The sequence below is a fragment of the Oncorhynchus keta genome, chromosome 24 (genome assembly GCF_023373465.1).
Source record: "Oncorhynchus keta strain PuntledgeMale-10-30-2019 chromosome 24, Oket_V2, whole genome shotgun sequence".
NCBI classification, from domain to species: domain Eukaryota; kingdom Metazoa; phylum Chordata; class Actinopteri; order Salmoniformes; family Salmonidae; genus Oncorhynchus; species Oncorhynchus keta.
In genome coordinates this window covers 25034473-25057092 of record NC_068444.1, presented here as the reverse complement: position 1 = coordinate 25057092, position 22620 = coordinate 25034473, and the positions used below count along the sequence as shown (strand labels likewise).

General features: G+C 44.8%; 2 protein-coding genes across 4 annotated transcripts; one reads left to right on the top strand and one right to left on the bottom strand.

The window, feature by feature from the left end:
- Window positions 1–302: 302 nt before the first annotated feature.
- Window positions 303–12170, bottom strand: hltf (helicase-like transcription factor). Of its 3 annotated transcripts, XM_035801214.2 has the most exons (26): window positions 12031–12170; window positions 11248–11432; window positions 10901–11067; window positions 10622–10755; window positions 10460–10524; window positions 10125–10196; window positions 7950–8141; window positions 7785–7853; window positions 7442–7496; window positions 7278–7344; window positions 7092–7186; window positions 6950–7000; window positions 6823–6864; window positions 6640–6720; window positions 6389–6498; window positions 6120–6263; window positions 5888–6023; window positions 5624–5759; window positions 5212–5391; window positions 4834–4949; window positions 4510–4694; window positions 4291–4410; window positions 1406–1518; window positions 1147–1327; window positions 980–1060; window positions 303–852 (listed from the first exon to the last, which is right to left on the bottom strand). In XM_035801214.2, exons 2-26 carry the CDS (start codon window positions 11425–11427, stop codon window positions 706–708), a joined length of 2919 nt encoding a protein of 972 aa, XP_035657107.1. In that variant the 5' UTR covers window positions 11428–11432; window positions 12031–12170; the 3' UTR covers window positions 303–705. The 3 variants fall into 3 exon arrangements, with proteins under 3 accessions (XP_035657107.1, XP_035657108.1, XP_052333962.1); XM_035801215.2 differs by lacking the exon at window positions 6640–6720; XM_052478002.1 differs by lacking the exons at window positions 303–852; window positions 980–1060; window positions 1147–1327; window positions 1406–1518 and adding an exon at window positions 2769–3015.
- Window positions 12171–12271: 101 nt separating this feature from the next.
- LOC118402864 (solute carrier family 2, facilitated glucose transporter member 11-like) lies at window positions 12272–20653 on the top strand. Its single transcript, XM_035801208.2, has 2 exons — window positions 12272–20201; window positions 20453–20653. Exon 1 carries the CDS (start codon window positions 12664–12666, stop codon window positions 14293–14295), a length of 1632 nt encoding a protein of 543 aa, XP_035657101.1. The 5' UTR covers window positions 12272–12663; the 3' UTR covers window positions 14296–20201; window positions 20453–20653.
- Window positions 20654–22620: the final 1967 nt, after the last annotated feature.

Below are 22620 nucleotides of genomic sequence, written 5' to 3'. Positions count from 1 at the left end.
GACTCAGGTTAGTCCTATTGTCTCATAAATACAAAATTGTTTCCATTTAGTCTGTGACCATTACTTCTGTTTAGAACTACAGTACTGAACATTCTCTGGTTATAGGCGAACAACCCAGAGAAATTCCCCCCAAAATGTGCATCAACTATGGGCCCTGGTCAAAAGTAGTGTACTATATAGGGTGCCATTCGGGACATAAACATTGGCTATTAGTGTTAAATTCCACCTAGCCTGCATGCCAGTGTGCATTCTGCTGGTTTGGTATAACAACATGACAGTTGGACAAATAAGGGACGCAAACAGAATGGTATCTGAGTTTTATTAGGAATTACACCTGTGATACACATCCTTTTATCCTCATATTTTCCTCTGCTCTGTAAAGTAAAGCAAGTTAGTCAAGTCTACAGTAAACTCATGTCTCACCTATTCCCTAGACTCCTAGAGGATGTTTTACAGAGGTTTGAACCCTGAGCTATGAATTTCCCTTTGTGGGGAATTTAGGACCAAAAACAAATAAAAAATAATAATGTATGGTTTGTCACAGATTCTTTATTCCCACACCAGTACTGCTCTAAACAATGGGCAGTGTAGTGTGTGTGTGTTTGGTCCCACAGCTGGGAGAACATTACCTCTAAACTTAAAGGACAATGTTGGCCTGCCAGAGAGGGCTCTGTTCAAAAGAATTGCTGTTTTTAGTGCTGGCATCTACAGCTCCATCAGGGCTCGGATTTCATCAACACGTGACGTCTTCCTCTCACTGGGGTTCTTGGTGCCAAAAGCCTTCTCCACCAGATCCTGCTTCTGCCTCTGAATCTTCACCATGTTCTCCTCCACGGAGCCCTTCACTATGAACTACACACACAATAAATATTTGTATGTACACACACACACACACACCGCTTCTGCCTCTGTGTCCATGATAAAACTACACACTTTAGTGACTACATTACCCACAACCCGCAGCCATGTAACCTCTGACCTTAGTGATGACAACATCTCTCTTCTGGCCGAGGCGGTGACACCGGTCCACACACTGGTCCTCTGCTGCTGGGTTCCATGCCTGTGGACACACACAAATGTCAGAGTGTGTCCATGTATGTCTGTGTGTGAGGAAAGTGTAGATTACTGAACAGTTGAAACACTTACTGGGTCCATGAGGAAGACGCGGGATGCAGCGCTGAGGTTTATCCCCACCCCTCCGGCTTTGAGTGACAGCAGCATGATCAATGGGCTGCCAGGGGCGTCGCTCTGGAACTCCTGAATGACCTGAGCCCGCCTTTTCTGGCTCATAGTGCCGTCCAGACGTACAAACTTGAAACCCTCCTCCCTAGAGGCAGAGCGTGAGAGAGTGATCCGGGGTAAAATATATTTTTAAGTGTTCTGTGTGTGTGTGTGTACATGTTACCTGAGTGGAATCTCCAGAATAGTGAGGAAGCGTGTGAACTGAGAGACAACCAGACTCCTGATGCTGTCGTCCTCACTGCGCAGTCTGAGCAGGCTAGACATTAGAGCCTCCACCTAGACACACCGTTTGTTGATCAGGGGGTGTCTTACAGTAGCTAGAAGCCATCACATCTTATAGCACAAGAAAAACCATTCGCCAGGAGTACAGATTCCATTTTATACAGTAATAAATCAATTATACAGATATATATATATCTGTGTGTGTGTGTGTGTGTGTGTGTGTATTTGTCTTGTCTATATTGAATACATCATTTAAACATTCACAGTGTACGTTGGAAAAAGTATGTGAACCCCTAGGCTAATGACTTCTCCTAAAGCTAATTGGAGTCAGGAGTCAGCTAACCTGGAGTACAATCATTGAGACGAGATTGGAGACGTTGGTCAGAGCTGCCCTGCCCTATAAAATCTCACAAAATTTGAATTTGATAATCACAAGCATTGCCTGATGTGAACAATCCCTCGAACAAAAGAGATCTCAGAAGACGTAAGATTAAGAATGGTTGACTTGCATAAAGCTGGAAAGAGTTACAAAAGTATCTCTAAAAGCCTTGATGTTCATCAGTTCACAATAAAACAAATAGTCTATAAAATGGAGAAAGTTCAGCACTGTTGCTACTCTCCCTAGGAGTGGCCGTCCTGCAAAGACGACTGCAAGAGCACAGTGCCGAATACTCAATGAGGTTATGAAGAATCCTAGTGTCGGCTAAAGACTTACAGAAGTCTCTGGAAAATGCTATCATCTCTGTTGCAGAGTCCACGATACGTAAAACACTAAACAAGAATGGTGTTCATGGGGGGACACCACAGGAGAAGCCACTGCTGTCCAAAACTCCTCCTGACCGTTGTGCAGGTCTGATCCGCAACTACAGAAAACATTTGGTTGAGTTCATTATTAAAACCAAGGGTTCACATACTTTTCCCACCCTGCACTGTGAATGTTTACACGGTCTGTTCAATAAAGACATGAAAACATACAATTGTTTGAGCAGACTGTTTGTCTATTGTTGTGACTTAGATGGAGATCAGATCCAATTTTATGACCAATTTATGCATACTTTTCTTGCCACTGTGTATGTGTGCGTACACACACACACACACAAAACCAGTCAAAAGTTTTACAACACCTACTCATTCAAGGGTTTTTCTTCATTTTTACTGTTTTCTACATTGTAGAATAAAAGTGAAGACATCAAAACTATGAAATAACACATAGGGAATCATGTAGTAAGCAAAGAAGTGTTAAACAAATCAATGTATTTTATATTTGAGATACTTCAAATAGCCACCTTTTGCCTGGACAGCTTTGTACACTTGGCATTCTCTCAACCAGCTTCGCCTGGAATGCTTTTCCAACAGTCTTGGAGTTCCCACATATGCTGAGTACTTGTTGGCTGCTTTTCCTTCATTCTGTGATCCGACCAATCCCAAACCATCTCAATTTGGTTGAGGACTGATGATTGTGGAGGCCAGGTCATCTGATGCAGCACTCCATCACTCTCCTTCTTAGTCAAATAGCCCTTACACAGCCAGGAAGTGTGTTGGGTCATTGTCCTGTTGAAAAAACAAATGATTGTCCCACTAAGCCCAAACCAGATGGGATGATGTATCACTGCAGAATGCTGTGTTAGCCATGCTGGTTAACTGTGCCTTGAATTCTAAATAAATCAGTGTCATCAGCAAAGCACCCCCACACCATAACACCCCCTCCTCGATGCTTTACGGTGGGAAATATACATGTGGAGATCATCCGTTCACCGATACAGTGTCTCAAAGACACGGCGGTTAGAACAAAAAATCTAAAATTTGGACTCAACAGACCAAAGGACAGACTTCCACCGGTCGAATGTCCCTTGCTCATGTTTCTTGGCCCAAGCAAGTCTCTTCTTACTGGTGTCCTTCAGTAGAGGTTTCTTTGCAGCAATTCAACCATGAAAGCCTGATTTACTGTCTCCTCTGAACAGTTGATTCTGTGAAGCATTTATTTGGGCTGCAATTTCTGAGGCTGGTAACTAATGCAGCAGAGGTAACTCTGGGTGTTCCATTCCTGTGGCGGACCTCATGAGAGCCAGATCATCATATCGAAGGTTGAAGGTTTTTGCGACTGCTCTTGAGGAAACTTCAAAGTACTTGAAATTTTCCGTATTGACTGACCATGTCTTAAAATAATGATGGACTGTCATTTCTCTTTGCTTATTTGAGCTGTTCTTGCCATAATATTGACTTGGTCTTTTGCCAAATAGGGCTATCTTCTGTATACCCCCCTACCTTGTCACAACACAACCTATTGGCTCAAATGCATTAAGAAGGAAAGAAATTCCACAAATTAACTTTTCACAAGGCACACCTATTAATTGAAATGCATTCCAGGTGACTACCTCATGAAGCTGGTTGAGAGAATGCCAAGAGTGTGCAAAGCTGTCATCAAAGCAAAGGGTGGCTATTTGAAGAATCTCAAATATAAAATATGTTTTGATTTGTTTAACACTTATTTGCTTACATGATTACATGTGTGTTACTTCATAGATTTGATGTCTTCACTATTGTTCTACAATGTAGAATATAGTAAAGAAAAACCTTTGAATGAGTAGGTATTCTAAAACTTTTGACAGTTAATTAGTTAGTTAGTATGTAAGTATGTATATGCATGTATGTATACACAAAATGTTTATAGGCACAACAACTTTCTACAACAGGGTGGTTGGTATTCACTAGGAATCAAATGGGCCCAAACAGGGAGGGACTACCTGAACGTTTCCAATAAATGTTTTGCTAGTTTGCACAAATGAATATACTCCAGAAGTGGTTCTACAGGTGTGTATATGTTACCTTGGAGCTGCTCCTCCAGTTCTCCAAGAGGTTACTCTCCTCCTCCTCCTCCTCCAGAGGGAACTCCACTAGTTCACTGGCCTTGATCTGACCTCTGCACAGAGGGCACCGCGCCTGCTCCTACACACACAATAAGTGTACCTGGTCAATGCCTGCAGCAAGCGAGCGAGCGAGAGCGAGAGAGCAAGAGAGTCACATGGCGTGTATGTAGTTAACTACCTGCTCACTGCGTATGACCTCTGCGATGCAGGGTCTGCAGTAGACGTGTGCACAGTGTGTGATGACGGGCAGACGAACAGAGTCCAGACATACAGCACACTCTTCATCAGAGCCAGTGCCCAGCACCAGCCTCAGTTTCATTATCAGACCCTCTCTCAACTCTGCAGGAGTCACAGCTACCACACCTGGCGAGGGGGGGAGAGGGTGTCGGGGAGGGGGTTCATTAGAATGGTATGTGGCTTATTTAAAATACCAACAAAACAATCCGCTACAAAAGTTACAAAATGTATGTGTATAAACACACTTTACCCATATATGTGTTACCTGTGTGTGTAGTGGTCTTTCCCAGTAGGCCAGGGTGGCAGCAAAACTGTCTCAGCCTGACTAGGATAGCCAGAACATCTGCGTAGTTCCTGAGGACGGTCCCCTCTGCAACGTACCTAGACACACACACACAGGTGAAAACACACACGGCCACACACAGGTATAAACACACACAGGTATAAACACACACGGCCACACACAGGTATAAACACACACGGCCACACACAGGTATAAACACACACGGCCACACACAGGTATAAACACACACGGCCACACACAGGTATAAACACACACGGCCACACACAGGTATAAACACACACGGCCACACACAGGTATAAACACACACGGCCACACACAGGTATAAACACACAGCCACACCTGCTGATGGTGGTGCGTCCCTCTGTGCGTGCCAGCTCGTATTCCTCCCTCTCCTTCTGTGTCAGCTCCACTTCCTCTATTCTGACACTCCTCTCCGGCAGAGAGACCAGAGGCCGACCACACACACGGCTGGTCTTCGTACGACGCAGCGTGACACACTTCACCAGAGCCTGCAGATTCCTAAACACACACGCCGGGTCAAACACACACATTTGAGTTGTCAGCTTTGGCAGCCAGTGAAAACATAAACACAGCCATTGTTACAAATGTGAGATGCTGTAGTCGAGATCAGTTGTCGCTTTAGCAGGAGGGCTCTAAAACCATGAGTCAGCCAGCCAGCCAGCCAGTCAGTCAAGCTAGCATGACTGTGAATGACTCTCTCGCTGTTGTGTGTGCGCACGCGTGTACTGACTGCAGGCCGGTCTTGTCCCCCTGTGTGACAGGTCTCTGTATGACTCTGTTCCACCACTCTCTCACGTCGAACGGCTTAAGACGCAGAAAAGCCACCAGCATCCACAGATCCCTCAGGTTGTTCTGGATGGGAGTGCCTGGACACAAATGACACTGAGCTCTTCACATGTTCTATGTCAACAGTTGACATTATCCACTAGCAGTGTGTGTGTGTGTGTGTGTGTGTATGTGTGTGTGTGTGTGTGTGTGTGTGTGTGGCTTGTACCTGTGAGTATCCAGCGTCTCTGTGTGTTTAATTTGAGTACAGCCTTGCTCTGCTTGGTGTTTGGGTTTCTGATAATATGGCCCTCGTCCAAGACCACTCTCAACCAGCTCACTGTATGGAGGGGACTAGCACTGCCCTGAGACAGAGACAGAGAGGAGTGAGTGAAAGAGAGAGCGTTGCAGTTTACCAGTCCCAAATCAAGAGCGATAACACCCACCCACCCTCCACTCACCGAGTAGTCAGCAGAAAGCACGTTGTAGGTGGTGAGAACCATGTGCTGCGAGGACAGGAAGTGTGTGTCCCTGTTGCGTTCCGAGCCATAGTACAGATACACATTCAGCTTGACGTCCGCTCGCACATGTTGATCCAACTGGTCCTACAACACAAGTTAACATGTTAGTGTGTGTGAGAGTGACTGACCGTTTGTTTGTCTGTTTGTGTGTGACTGACTGACTGTTTGTTTATGTGTGTGCACGAATGTGCAAAATAATGTGTTCTCACCAGCCAGTTGCTGAGTACCGATAAGGGGCAGATGATGAGAGTGGCTCTGGCTGCTGGGTCGTCTGTGCTCTGGGAAGAGGCAGCTTCCACCGGCGAAACTACACTTTTACCTTAACTCACACACACACACCAAATAATGCAGTCATCAAATGGGTGGGGATGCGTGTAGCTTTATCACAGATCATCAGTATATCAATGATGCATGGCAGAGCAATATAATATATCCACCACATATTGACTATTGAACCCACCGACACTCTTTTTCTGAGGAGCTCCCTGTGTTAACCCACTCAGTGCTGCTGCAAAATCCAGATCCTCCAACACAGCACCCCCTAGACACACACACCACCCAGTTTTGCATGCAAAGCCTAGTGTTGCACGCAAACTATGTTTCAAATCCTAAATGCCAGTACTTGTAAAGACTGCTGTCTTACCTTTTCTTGAGGTGCTGACTGCTTTCCCTTTGGTCTTAGCAGCTGAAAGGACATATTTTATTGCAGCACAGACCATCACATATACATGGCATCAGGAGGGACAAAATCACACACACAGCCAATTTACCTTTCTTTGTTGTGGTGGCCTTGGCTTTGCTTCCCTGTGGCCTTCCCTCCGCTGTGTGGTGAAGGACAGATATATTAGTTCAGCCGAGTCTGCATGTCCTCACACAAATAGTAGTAGTAGTGTGTATATTAGGGACTTCTACCTTTCTTTTCAGACACCCAGTCCTTGTCTCCATCCTCCACTACATCCTCTTGCACCACCTCCACACACACCTCCTGGGTTTCAGCCTGATTGGCTCTGAAACACACACACACACAATTTGTCCTGACAGAAACCAGAGGTGATAACATATGCAAGCAGAGAGCTATGTGCTAAGGCTCTAACCTACCTCATACAAGGGGAGTGACCAGCGGGAGCCACAGACACTTCTGCCTGATCCCCGTCGCCACTCTTCCCTGAGCGAGAGAGAGCGAGCGAGAGCGAGAGAGAGAGAGCGGAATCAACATTAGTGAGAGAGGAGCATGCACCTGAAATGTCTGAGCACACACTTACCTTCAGGGTTTTTCCTTGCGGTGGTAGAGGCCTTAGGTTCAGGGGAAGACTTCTCCTACAGAGACATATAGAGACACAGCTCACTGACAGGACATTCAGAAATCCACGCAGAGGCTGTCATCTTTTCACTTTACAACAGCTGATCTGAACCAGTGTTGGGGTCAATTAATGAAAAATAACTTGAAATTGGGTTTACTTTTTGAATTGACTGGAGAAATTAAAATGGAATTGACCCCGCCCCCCAACCCTGATCTGAACAGACATGATAGTGACAAATCTATCACCTAATCCTTTCACCAATCAGCAGCCACGAAGGACGCCCACTTCAGATCATAACACTTACCGGTTCACACAGAGGTTTCCCGTGGTGAAAGTTGGAGAGGATCAGAGCGATGGTGGTCAACGTTTTCCCCTGAAAACACAAACCACAGTGGTGATGGTGAAGGGTGTGTGTGTGTGTGTTCATGTACTGTACATGGTCAGTAATCAGTGTGTGTGTTCGTCTCACCAGTCCCATGTCGTCAGCCAGTATGCCGCCCCGGACCCTCTGCGGTCTCTCTCTAACAGAGGAGTGTGTGAGTGTGTTATAGAACAGTTCCCCCTTAACCTCCCAGAAGTGGGGCAGCGCAGCATTGTTTTCACACACACACATCCAGCTCAGAGCCTGCTTCTGGTGGGGCAGCAGCGGAGTACACACTGCCTGTAGATCGAAAGATACACACACAAACACAAATAGCCATGAGTCTATTCCGATTTCAACCCCCTCCTTCCTGTGTGTGTGTGTGTGTGTACACATATACATATATACATATATAACAAGTAAACGAACCCAAAACTCAACCCAAGGTTGAAGACAAAGAAATATTTTTCTACCCATGCTACTGATGAGTATCTGTGTCATTGGAGGTTAGATTGTATCAAAATAAAGAATAATGGATAAAAGAGATGGCTGATAAGTCTTAATGTCTTGTACCACATCTATTTTCACTTCATCTGTTTTTTTTTTATTACTTTTTTAAACAAGGATATTTCTAAGTGACTTAGAAATATCCTTGTTTTTGAAAGAAAAGCAAATGTTTTGTCCATTAAAATAACATAAAATTGGTCAGAAATACAGTGTAGACATTGTTACTGTTGTAAATGACTGCTGCAGCTGGAAATGGCTGATTTGTAATGGAATATCTACATATGCGTACAGAGGCCCATTATCAGCAACTTTAAAACATTAACAATGTCTATACTGTATTTCTGATCAATTTGAGGTTATTTTAAATGGACAACGTAAATGTAATTATCTTTCAAAATCAAGGACATTTCTAGGTAACCCCAAACTTTTGAACAGTAGTGTGTGTGTGTGGGTGTGTACACACAGTACCAGTCAAAAGTTTGGACACACCTACTCATTGCAGGGTTTTGTCTTTATTTTTACTATTTTCTACTATGTAGAATAATAGTGAAATCATCAAAACTATGAAATAACACATATGGAATCATGTAGCAAGCAAAAAAGTGTTAAAACAAATCAAAACATATTTTATATTTGAGATTCTTAAAATAGCCACATGAAGGTCAGTCAATCCAGATAATTTCAAGAATTTTCAGCTCCCCAACGGGCTCAGGAGAGGGGAAGGTCGAGTCGTGTCTTCCGAAAAATGAACCGCCAAAGCGTTCTTTTTATTATGATTTGTATCATTTTTATTTACCGTTTTTCACAGTCTCCAATTAGTAGTTACAGTCTTGTCTCATGGCTGCAACTCCTGTACCGACTCGGGAGAGGCGAAGGTCGACAGCCGCGCGTCCTCAGAAACACAACCCAACCGCACTGCTTCTTGACACAATGCCAGCTTAACCCAGAAGCCAGCCACACCAACGTGACGGAGGAAACACAGTACACCTGGCGACCGTGTCAGCGTGCATGCGCCCGGCCCACCACAGGAGTTGCTAGAGCGTGATGGGACGAGGACATCCCTGCCGGCCAAACCCTCAACTAACTCAGACAACGCTGGACCAATAGTGGGCCGCCCCATGGGTCTCCCGGTCGCGGTCGGCTGTGACAGAGCCTGGACTCGACCAGGATCTCGTGGCACCGCTAGCACTGCGATGCAGTGTCTTAGACCACTGCGTCACAGGGGCGGCAGGGTAGCCTAGTGGTTAGAGCGTTGGACTAGTAACCGAAAGGTTGCAAGTTCAAATCCCCAAGCTGACAAGGTACAAATCTGTCGTTCTGCCCCTGAACAGGCAGTTAACCCACTGTTCCTAGGCCGTCATTGAAAATAAGAATTTGTTCTTAACTGACTTGCCTAGTAAAATAAAAGGTCAAATTAAAAAATTTAAAAAATTAACTCGGGAGGCCCCCAAAGCGCGCTTCTTAACACCCACCCGATTAAACCCGGAAGCCAGCAGCACCAATGTGTCGGAGGAAACACTGTTCAACTGACGACCGAAGACAGCCTGCAGGAGCCCGGGAAAGCCCCCCCACCAGCCAAACCCTCCCTAACCCATATGAAGCTGGGCCAATTGTGCGCCAATTGTGTGCCGGATTCCCGGTCACGGCCAGTTGGGCTTAAACCCCAGGCTGTAGCGATGCCGCAACACTGCAATGCAGTGCCTTAGGCCCTCCATTCCGGACTCTCCACACTCTCTCCCGCTTCTCTTAAAAACACACAAGTATACATGCACTCACCTCCACTGCCTCTCTCTCTCCAATCTTATCCTCCATCAGGTTTTCAAATAAATTGTCAAATGCATTCTTCAACTGCAGGAGAGGGGAGGAAACGGCGTGATACGACAACCCAGATGAAGGAAATCATAATTTTCAATTTCTTGGTGTACATCTTTATAAGCCTATTTGTTTTTAAGTGTATTGTGTCTGATCAAAATGCACCATATTCTGTACATAGCGAACTACTTTTGACAAGAGCCCTATGGGTCCCGGTCAAAAGTAGTGCACTAAATAGGTAGAACACTAAATAGGGAATAGGGTGCTATTTAGGAAGCAGATGGTTGGAAGTATAATACCTCTTCTGCAGTCAGTAGGACACTCTTCCTGGGCAGATCTCTAGAACCATCTGCACACATGAATCCTTTCCCAAATGACACACACACACACACAGTGAGACAAGAGATTGCCCAGGAGGAGGCTATGAGTGTACCTGTGTCAGCATGTGTGTGTGTGTGTACCTGTAGGCCCACTCTGCAGTTTGAAGCTGCGGGATGTCATCTGCCTCACCACTGCATCTCTGTTCTCCTCTCTCCCCCAGAAGGACAGAACTACAGACATGGTGAACTGGTTTGTCACCCCGAACGGCACCACCCTAAACACACACGAAACAGTTCATTACCTTGGGTTGTACACACACAGCTGCATATCAGTTATAAACACTGATCCATGGACCTCTACATGAACTTTGACAGGACCCATGGACACTGTCAGCCCTGCTCTCACACACACTCACTCACCCTTCCACCCTGGCCAAGTTGTTGTCCATTATGTTAGCCAACAACATGGCTAGCTCTCGTTTGATGTGCCCCACCTGACTGCCATAGACGTTAGCCACCATCACCGCATTACGGTCGTAGGGGTTCTGAGGCTGACGCACCAGAGACACCATCTCCCCTTTGTTCACCTATACACACATAATAGGGTCATTCATTCTCAAGGCCTATTCGTGACGCATAAGTTAAAGTAAAAGTAGTAAGAAGTTAGTTAGCCTAAAGCCAGGAGAGGTCAGGACAAACTCTTGGACCAACTCAAGATTCATGGATTTAGCAAGTTTTTCTTTACCTTTTGGTAGATAGCTACTTACCACGCCAGTATAATACCGGAGGCCTACCACGCTCCCACATAGGCTGCCAAACAGCACCCCAGTGTCTGGCTCTCGGTCCAGCTCTTCTCCTGTGCCTCGGATGGCCTGGGACAACGTCTCTGTGACCGGGTCATCTGCAAAGCTAAACCCAGACCCACCAAACCATCGCCTGGACTGCATGGTGCCTGAAACACACACACACAGTTGACAAGTAGACCCGTGTTTCCCCAAGGCCCTACCCCAGGGTGTGCACACATGTTTTGTTCTATCCCAGCAATAAGACTCCTGATTAAACTAGCCAACTAGTTGAATATAGTTGAATCCGGTGTTTTATTTGCAAGTGCAAAATTAACTCCTAACATAACTAGCTGACATTCGAGCTAGTTTGCTGGCTACTGTACTGGATTAATCAAATGTATTTATAAAGCCCTTTTTGCATCAGCAGACGTCAAGGTGCTTATACAGAAACTGAGCAGAAAACCCCAAACAGCAAGCAACGCAGACATAGAAGCACGGTGGCTAGGAGGGGTGGTCTCTAGTAAGACTATGATTATCTCAAGTTCAAGCAGCTACAACACACATTTGACTAGTAGTGGGCACTAGCACGTGAATGGCGATTTGGTCTAACCTTAAAAACTAGCAAGCATTAGCTGAGCTTGTTCTAAGCTAACTAGCCAACGCTGGTTAATGACCTAACTAGCTAGGTCATGATAGCTAATGCATGTATTTCACAATATATACAAATGTTAACAATAGGTCAAATATATCGGGGTTTGGATTCACCTTGAAGATAAACAACTTATTTGCTAAATGTTAGTTTCGTTTTGTTTCAGTCCTTCAACGCAGGCTGTGTATTTAAGCGCCTTCGTCTCTCTCCTGAATAGCCAATGAGCGCGGACTCTCAGCTTAGTCTAGCGTCACAAGAAAGGAACACGCCCACCAAAGTATTCTGCGTTTTTGATTGGCAAACACGTATTCTGAATTTCCGATTCATCGAGGTACCCGTATTTGCTATATCCTTCAACATCAAGGGGACACCGGTAGCTAGCGTCATCCCGAATCAGAAATACGCTTTCTTTCAATATACATGTTGGTCTGTGCCAGATTTGTTTATCTGTTCCATCAATATGGTAAGACTCCCTCCCTAATTCTTATTTTTCCAACGGTTGAGTTACGTTTGGGCATAGAATTTAGCGTCCTGTCCAGTAGCTATCAAGACAAGCTCCCTCACGCTACAGAAACAGGTGAAATATTGGCCTACCATCGGCCATTCTGGCTCATACATTACTTTATTTACTGTGTGTCTCGAAAACACAGCTGCTGTCAAACCAGTGTTCAGTAAGCTCTGAGCCTGATGCATCTGTCCTCTTAAGGAATAAATTATTATTAGAATCAACACAGTTTCAAATCTTGCAAATGAATGTTAGAGAGGATGATGACACAGAGACAGATAGGCCTGCAGGCAATTCCAGAACCCTCACCGTGGCGGTGTGCTCCGCTGCCATCGGTGGCACCTTCCAGTATGGCTACAACCTCTCCATCATCAACGCCCCCACCAACCACATCCAGAGGTTCATCAATGACACATACTGGGAGCGCTGGGGAACCGGCCTAGACACCTCCCAGGTGACCCTGCTGTGGACCGTGATCGTGTCTGCCTTCTCCCTGGGTGGCCTGACCGGGGCTCTTCTGGCAGGACCCATGGCTGTCCACTGTGGCAGGAAGAACTCACTACTTCTCAATAACTCTTTCTTGTTCCTCGGTGCAGTCCTCGCCCTTACCAGCAGGGCGGCGAGGTCAGTTGAGATGATTATTTTTGCCCGCCTGCTAGTGGGGGTCAACGCTGGAGTGAGCATGAACGTCCAGCCCATGTATTTCGTAGAGAGCGCCCCCAAACACCTGCGTGGCGCTGTGGCCTTCTCCTCGGCCGTGTTCACTGCATTTGGGATCTTCCTGGGCCAGGTGGTGGGTCTAACGGAGCTGTTGGGTACCGAGCCCCTCTGGCCCTACCTCCTGGCCAGCAATGCCCTCCCAGGCCTCCTCCAGCTACTCACCCTGCCCTGGTTCCCTGAGAGTCCCCGCTACCTGCTCATGGACCGGGGGAACAAGGAGGCGTGCGCCCGGGCTCTGGGTAGGTTCCGCGGCGGGGCTGACTTCAGCCTGGAGATGGAGGAGATGCTGCAGGAGCAGGCTGACGCCGGTGGGGCCACAGCCAAGAGTCAGACTCCCTGGGACCTGTTCTCCAACCGCTCCCTCCACCCCCAGCTACGCACTGTGATGGCTGCTAGCAGTGCCATGATGCTGTGTGGTAATGACTCTATCTACTTCTATGCCTCGTACATCTTCCTAGCAGCTGGGATCCCTGTGGAGAAGGTCCAGTATGTTTCTATCGGCACTGGGGCCTGCGAGTTCACTGCTGCCGTCGTGTGTAACCTGCTGGTTGAGCGTGTGGGCCGCAGGATGCTCCTCATTGGCGGATACGCCCTGATGGCGGTCTGGGCGCTGGTCTTCACCCTGGCCCTGACCCTCCAGGGCTACTCTGTCCCAGGGATGCCCTATCTCAGCATGGCCTGTGTGTTCTGCTATATCCTCAGCTTTGGTATGGGCCCTGCCGGGGTTACGGGAATCTTGCCTGCTGAGATCTTTGACCAGATGGCTCGGCCTGCGGCCTACATGGTGGCTGGGTCCCTCATGTGGATCAACCTCTTGATAGTAGGCATGGCTTTTCCATTCATAGTGAGTTACCTCAATGCGCTCTGCTTCATCCCGTTCTGTTGCGTCTGTGTGGCGACCTCTTTGTTTGTGGGCCTCACTCTGCCCGAGACCAAGGGCAGGACACTGGCTGAGATCACAGCAGAGTTTGATAGGAGGAGTCTTTTGAAGAAGGGCCCAGAGAAGCAGGGGCCCGAGCCCATGAAGGAGCAATATCAGCTGGGTAAAGCTCTCTCTCTCACCACCATAGACCCAGAGCCCCTCTCTCATCTCCTAGACCCAGAGCCTCTCTCTCTCACAGCCCTAGACCAGAGCCTCTCTCTCTCACAGCCCTAGACCCAGAGCCTCTCTCTCTCACAGCCCTAGACCCAGAGCCTCTCTCTCTTACAGCCCTAGACCCAGGGCCCCTCTCTCACAGCCCTAGACCCAGGGCCTCTCTCTCACGGCCCTAGACCCAGAGCCTCTCTCTCTCACCATCCTAGACCCAGAGCCTCTCTCTCACCACCGTAGACCCAGAGCCCCTCTCTCACTGCCCTAGACCCAGAGCCCCTCTTTCACCACCGTAGACCCAGAGCCCCTCTCTCACCGCCTAGACCCAGAGCCTGGGGGAACAGTCTGGGGGTTTGAGGGTGGGGTATTTATATGAATTATATTTAATTATGGTGTATGAATGTGGTGCCTTGCCCTAAACCAAATAGCCTATACCTCTTTATGAACTCACTGTAATCAAGACTGCTGTTATAATGACAAATTAAGGCTGTCCCCGACTAAAAATAAAATCTTGGTCGACCGAGAGTCTTCCTGTTCTTTCGACCAATCAAAATGTTTAAACTTATTGCGCTGTCCTTGCTGAAACTGCAACATCATTTCAGCCATTTAGTTTCTTACTTGTTTCTGACTGAAAAGTTATGTTATCGAAATCCATAATTTGTTTCCAAAAAATATTCCCTATTCCCTCAACCCTTGCTCTCTTTACATGAAACATGTAAGCATCGCATGCATGTGATCAATAGGGCCTATAGCCTATCATAATCACATCAATAAATTGCTTATAACAAACTCCAAACCCATAATGTCAACTAGCAAAATGGATGCGGAGGACATGGAAAAAGAAACTCAAAATGGGCGAATATTTACTGGTTTCTCAAGAGGGAAAGGGGAAGTCAGATCTGTCGAAGACATTTGACTTAATTGTGGAAACTACTGGAGATGAAGAAATATTTGGGTATAGGCGCAAGCGTTGTGAGTATCGTGTGCCAAGCAGTTGCTGTTAGATTACAATATTATCATTTTTTTATAACCATTTGGAACAGTCTAAACACCACTAAATAAATAAGTGTACCAGAGAGTCTGTACTAATGAAAAAAAACGAATATATAAAGCCTTTATTACATCAGATTAAAAACAGTTGCATGCATTCATGAATTGCGGTTTATTTATTGATTCGGTAAATTATTCAAAGCTTCCGTTATTTAATTGTAAAACTAAAATGCTTGATTGCATTTCAAAGCATGTTTGTCTCGTATGCTTTGTGATGGCATGAACGAACGAAGGCTTGAATGATTGATTGATACAGTATCCTATATAATGAAATATAGGCCTAAGTAAGTTATGGTATTAAGACTAAACAGGACGTGCTCTTAGGCCTACACCTCGATGGTGGTTATACAAGGTTAAAATACAAAGCCTACTAATGATGACGACATTACTCATTATTATAATGATTAAAAACAGCCAAATCTGTGAAATTGCTTTAGCCGCCATTTTGCCGTTGCATGAGGCTTGGTGCTCATGGAATTAGTAGGCTGTTAAAGAAACACTCAAACAGGCAACAGAAGCAATAGCTGTCTTATTTCTGTAGATGTATATGGATGATTTATAAAGCCAGGCACATTTAACAGTTAGGCTATTCATTATAGACCTAATTCAATTGTGGTTTCCTCGCTCCTCAATTTTCTTAGACAATTAGGCTACGGTAAGGGCTGTTTCCCCGTCTCTGCTGCTGCCTCCACCGCATTGTTCTTAATCCCAATATCCTGGTTAACTTTGCTATTATGCACATAGCAACATAGGGAAAGGCAGCAATTCTATGGCGCACTGAAGATTGTTTCAGAACCGCGGACAGTGACTGTATCCAATGCGCGTGAGAACTAATTTGTTCTAAATTAATATTTGATTAATTAATGTTGCACCATTATTTTTACCTAATATAACCATGTAAAATTTCAGTATCACGTCTTAGAGTGATGGATTGTGCCCTCCCCTTGGCCTCTGCAATGGATTAGTCCACTGAGACAGCCGTGAATCAGACAGGTCTTGTGCACCATGAAAAAAAATTACAATAATTGCTACTGCTTGACTAAAGACATCTCGGTCGACCAACAGCTTATCGGCCAATGAATTGACCAGTCGACTAAATGGGAGTCAGCCCTATAATGAATGATTTTGAATAATGATTTTGCACTATATTATTGCTATGATTTCTTTATCAAACCTCCATTACCTCCATTATGTTTAGACTGATGTAATTATGGTGCAGTTTGAGTCAGATATGTTCCTTCCATGCATGTGTGATATGGGGAAAGGGCATTGTCTGGTTATACTTGAATATCAGTACTGTACTACTCTCATCAAGTCCAGTCTCTACAGTTATGTACAATTTAGAATGTTGTAAGCTCGACCTATTTTGCTGTAAATGCCAAACCTTAATTGATATTGATTGTTGCAGTATGTTTACAGTATATAATGCATGTTTTATTTATCACCAAAAGGAGTGTTGGATTATGTATTTTCATCCTATTTTGTCTGTTTGATCAGGAAATCACCAGCTATTTTCACTCTTTATGCCACAACACAAACACTTAAAACACATAATATAGGCTATAATGTTACTATTTAAATTACTATCCAGAATGTCCATTAAGTGGCATCATTGCGCTGAGTAAATCCTTTGTTTCAGGATTTCATGTATGTACCTTCAGTATCAGGTTATCTATGCACTTTCAAACATGACAAATAAACTCTATGAAGCCATTATTTGCAATTCTTGCTTTGTATGTATTTGAGTGTTAGACTGAAACAAGTGCTGATGTCAATCCAGCAATATGTTTCTGTTATGAAACAACTATATAATATAGATACAGTACCAGTCAAAAGTTTGGACACATTCAGTCATTCCAGGGTTTTTCTTTATTTTTACTATTTTCTACTTTGTAGAATAATAGTGAAGACATCGAAACTATGAAATAACACATGGAATCCTGTAGTAACCAAAAAAGTGTTAAACAAATCTAAATATATTTGAGATTTTTCAAAGTATCCACCATTTGCCTTGATGACAGTTTTCCGCACTCTTGGCATTCTCTCAACCAGCTTCATGAGGTAGTCACCTGGAATGCATTTTAATGAACAGGTGTGGCTTAATTTGTGGAATTTCTTTCCTTCTTAATGCGTTTGAGCCAATCAGTTGTGTTGTGACAAGGTAGGGGTGGTATACAGAAGATAGCCCTATTTGGTAAAAGACCAAGTCCATATTATGGCAAGAACAGCTCAAATAAGCAAAGAGACATGACAGTCCATCATTACTTTAAGACATGAAGGTCAGTCATTCCAGAAAATGCCAAGAACTTTGAAAGTTTCTTCAAGTGCAATCACAAAAACCATCAAGCACTATGATTGCAGGCCAAATAAATGCTTCATAGAGTTCAAGAAACAGACGCATCTCAACATCAACTGTTCAGATGAGACTGTGTGAATCAGGCCTTCATGGTCAAATTGCTGCAAAGAAACTACTACTAAAGGACACCAATGAGAAGAGACTTGCTTGGGCCAAGAAACACGAGCAATGGACATGAGACTGGTGGAAATCTGTCCAAATGTGAGATTTCTGGTTCCAACCGCAGTGTCTTTGTGAGACGCACAGAAGGTGAACGGATGATGTTCGCATGTGTGGTTCCCATTGTGAAGCATGGAGGAGATGGTGTGAGGGTGCTTTGCTGGTGACACTGATTTTATTTAGAGTTCAATGCACACTTAACTAGCATGGCTAACACAGCATCCTGCAGCGATACACCATCCCATCTGGTTTGCACTTAGTGGGACAATCATTTGTTTTCCAACCGGACAATGACCCAAAACACACCTCCAGGCTGTGTCAGGGCTATTTGACCAAGAAGGCGAGTGATGGAGTGCTGCATCAGATGACCTGGCCTCCACCATCACCCAACCTCAACCCAGTTGGGTTTGGGATGAGTTAGACCGCAGAGTGAAGGAAAAGCAGCCAACGAGTGCTCACCATATGTGGGAACTCCTTCAAGACTGTTGGAAAAGCATTCCAAGTGAAGCTGATTGAGAGTGCCAAAATTGTGCAAAGCTGCCATCAAGGCAAAGGGTGGCATCTTTGAAGAATTTCAAATATTTTGATTTGTTTAACACTTTTGTTTTTGTTACAACATGATTCAAAATTTGTTATTTCATAGTGTTGATGTCTTCACTATTATTCTACAATGTAGAAAATAATGAAAAACCCTTGAATGAGTAGGTGTGTCCAGACTTGACTGGTACTGTATATAACCTATAAAATACTGCATGCTGTATTCTACCATTTCTGTAATGATGATAATATATTTAAAATGCAAGAAATCTATCCTAATTCAAATCTAATGTCTTGAGAAGAACTGTTACAATAATTTTTCAATAAGGCCATCAGCTCAGGTGCCTACACTCACCATAGACATGTAAACATTTATACATTTATATTTTTGTAATTTAGTAAGGTGTTCTTATCAAGAATGACTTAGTTATTAGCACATTCATCTTAAGATAGATAGGTGAGACAGCCACATATCACAGTTGTAGTAAGTACATCTTTCTCAAAGTAATCAGGAAAAGGCAAGTGTTGTTTAAATGTTTTTGTCGCTGTGGGATGTAATGAAGATTCTTTGAAGAGGTAGGTTTTCAGACGTTTTTGGAAGATGGTCAAGGGACTCAGCCGTACTAACGTCCGGGGGAAGCTCATTCCAATATTGGGGTGCCAGGACAGAGAAGAACTTTGACTGGGACGAGCGGGAGCTGACCCGGCCAAGAAACTAGAAATGGCTTGGGGTGTAGGGTTTGAGCATAGCCTGAAGGCAGTGGTGTAAAGTACTTGAGTAAAAATACTTTAAAGTACTACTTATGTTGTGTTTTGGAGTATCTGTACTTCACTATTTATATTTTTTGACAACTTTTACTTTGCTATGTTCCTAAAGAAAATAATGTACTTTGTACTTTTATTATTTTGAGCGTTTAGCAGGACAGAAAATGGTCCAATTCACACACTTATCAAGAGAACATCCCTGCTGCCTCTGATCTGGCAGACTCACTAAACACAAATGCTTAGTTTGTAAATTATGTCTGAGTGTTGGAGTGTGCCTCTGGCTATCTGTAAAAAATAATAATAATTGTGCCATCTGGTTTGCTTAATATAAGGAATTTTTAATTATTCATGCTTTTACTATTGATACTTAAGTATATTTTAGCAATGACATTTACATTTGGTACTAAAGTATATTTCAAACCAAATACTTTTACTCAAGTAGTATTTTAATGGGTGACTCACTTTTACTTGTCATTTTCTGAGGTATCTTTACTTTTACTCAAGTATGACAATTGGGTACTTTTTCGACCACTGACTGAAGGTAGGGAGGAGGCAGTTCCCCTTGCTGCTCCATAGTCAAGCACCAGGGTCTTGAAGTGGATGCGAGCTTCCACTGAGAGCCAGTGGAAAGTGCAGAGGAGCTGGGTGACATGGGATAACTTGGGAAGGTTCAACATCAGGCGGGCTGGCTGCGGCGTTCTGAATAAGTTGCAAGGGTTTGATGGCACAACCAGTGAACCCAGCCAGCAGAGTTGCAGTTGTCCAGATGGGAGATTACAAGTACCTGGATTAGGACCTGTGCCGCTTCCTGTGTGAGGAAAGAATTTTCTACGGATGCTGTAGGGCATGAACCTGCAGGAGAGAGTCACTGCTTGGATGTTTGCAGAAAACAGCAGGGTGTTATTCACGCTGAGGTTCTTTGCACTCTGGGTGGGGGACACCATAGAGTTGTCAACCGTGATGGAGAGGTATTTGAGTGGGCTGGCCTTCCTGGGTGTGTGTGGTTCACTTTAAACCCGACATGCTGTGGAAACTCAACACACAACGTGCAACTGGGAGCAGAGCAGGGCGGACAGATGCAACGTGGAACACAAACACACACCGAGTAAGTGGATCCTCTCACAGAGAGACTGCATGCTAAGCCAAACCTCATATCTTGCTTTCTCATGTTTTCTTTGTCTGAATCTTTCCTCTCTTTTTTCCCCCGTGTCTGACATCATCAGTCTCTTCCTCTCCATCTCTTTTTATTTCTCTGGATAACTTAATTTCCCCCTCTCCCTTCTGCCTCTTTCTTTCTCCATATATCGCAGTCTCCCTCCTGATACTGATCTCTTCTCGCCGTCTTTCACGCTCCAGGAAAATGCTGACTCCAGGCAACAACAACAGAGGAAGCAGCAGCAAATGCAGTAGTAGCAGAAAGAAGAAAACCATCAAGAAAACCACCAGAGGAACCCCCCTCACTGCTCTCCTCTCCCCAGGACCACAGTTCTGAGATGGGCTGCTTCTCGGGACACCAACCCATGGCTCCTGTGCTTCATCCAGACCTGGACTGTGGCAGCAGCAGCCTGCCTACCCCCGGATTGCATTTCATAAATGGCCATAATAATAGCAAAGATGACCCTGGGTGTGGAAACTCTGTGGTTTGAATGCTAAAGGTGCTACTGAGTGTAATTATACAGTACATTTTACAGTGCAATATGAATGGTTGAAACACTGGTCTTTTAAAGTATTTGCTGAAGTTGATTATAATTACAAAAGACAATTTAGTAGTATTATAAATACATTTTATTTGTATTACTTTTATCAGTATTACTGTTTTTCATGATGTTTCACGAGTCGTGGCTGAACGACAACATGAATAACATAGAGCTGGCGGGTTATACACTGCATCGGCAGGATAGAACAGCAGCCTCTGGTAAGACAAGGGGTGGCAGTCTATGTATATTTGTAAAAAACAGCTGCTGCACGATATCTAAGGAAGTCTCAAGGTTTTGCTCGCCTGAGGTAGAGTATCTCACGATAAGCTGTAGACCACACTGTCTACCAAGAGAGTTTATCTGTATTTTTTGCCGATGCTGGCACTAAGACTAATTAAGACTCAATTAGATGTATACCGCCATAAGCAAACTGAAAAACACTCATCCAGAAGTGGCGCTTTAATGCAGGGAACTGAAATCCATTTTACCTCATTTCTATCAGCATGTTAAATGTGCAACCAGAGAGAAAAGAAAACTCTAGACCATCTTTACTCTGCATACAAAGCTTTCCCTCACACATTTGGCAAATCTGGCCATACTTCTATCCTCCTGATTCCTGCTTACGAGCAAAAATTAAAGCAGGAAGCAGGAATAAAAAAGTGGTCAGATGAACAGGATGCTAGGCTACAGAACTGTTTTGCTAGCACAGACTGGAATATGTTTGGGGTTCTTCCGATGGCATTCAGGAGTACACCACATCAGACACTGGCTTTCTCAATAAGTGCATTGATGACGTAGTCCCCAAAGTGACTGTACATACATACCCCAACCAGAAGCCATGGATTACAGGCAACATCCTCACTGAGCTAAAGAGTAGAGCTGCCGCTTTCAAGGAGCGGGACTCAAAGAAATCCCGCGATTCCCTCCGACGAACCATCAAACAGGCAAAGCGTCAATACAGGACTAAGATCGAATCATACTACGCTGGCTCCGACACTCATCGGATGTGGCAGGGCTTGCAAACTATTACGGACGACAAAGGGATGAACATCTGAGAGCTGCCAAGTGACACAAGCCTACCAGACGAGATGAATTACTTATATGCTCGCTTCGAGGCAAGAAACACTGAAACATGCATGAAAGCACCGGCTGTTCCGGATGACTGTGTGATCACGCTCTCCGCAGCCAATGTGAGTAAGACCTTTAAACAGGTCAACATTCACAAGCCCACAGAGCCAGAAGGATTACCAGGATGTGTACTCCGAGCATGCGCTGACCAACTGGCAAGTGTCTTCACTGACATTTTCAACCTCTCCCTGACTGAGTCTGTAATACCAACATGTTTCAAGCCACCATAGTCCGTAGCACTCACGTCTGTAGCCATGAAGTGCTTTGAAAGGCTGGTCATGGCTCACATCAACACCATTATCCTAGAAACCCTAGACCCACTCCAATTTGCATACCGCCCCTACAGATCCACAGATGATGCAATCTCTATTGCACTCCACACTGCCCTTTCACACCTGAACAAAAGGAACACCTATGCGAGAATGCTATTCTTTGACTACAGCTCAGCGTTCAACACCATAGTGCCCTCAGAGCTCATCACTAAGTTAAAGACCCTGGGAATAAACATCATCTGGAACTGGATACTGGACTTCCTGACGGGCCGCCCCCAGGTGGTAAGGATAGGTAACAACACATCCGCCACGCTGATCCTTAACACGGGGGCCCCTCAGGGGTGCGTGCTCAGTCCCCTCCTGTACTCCTAGTTCACTCATGACTGTATGGCTAGGCACGACTCCAACACCATTAAGTTTGCTGATG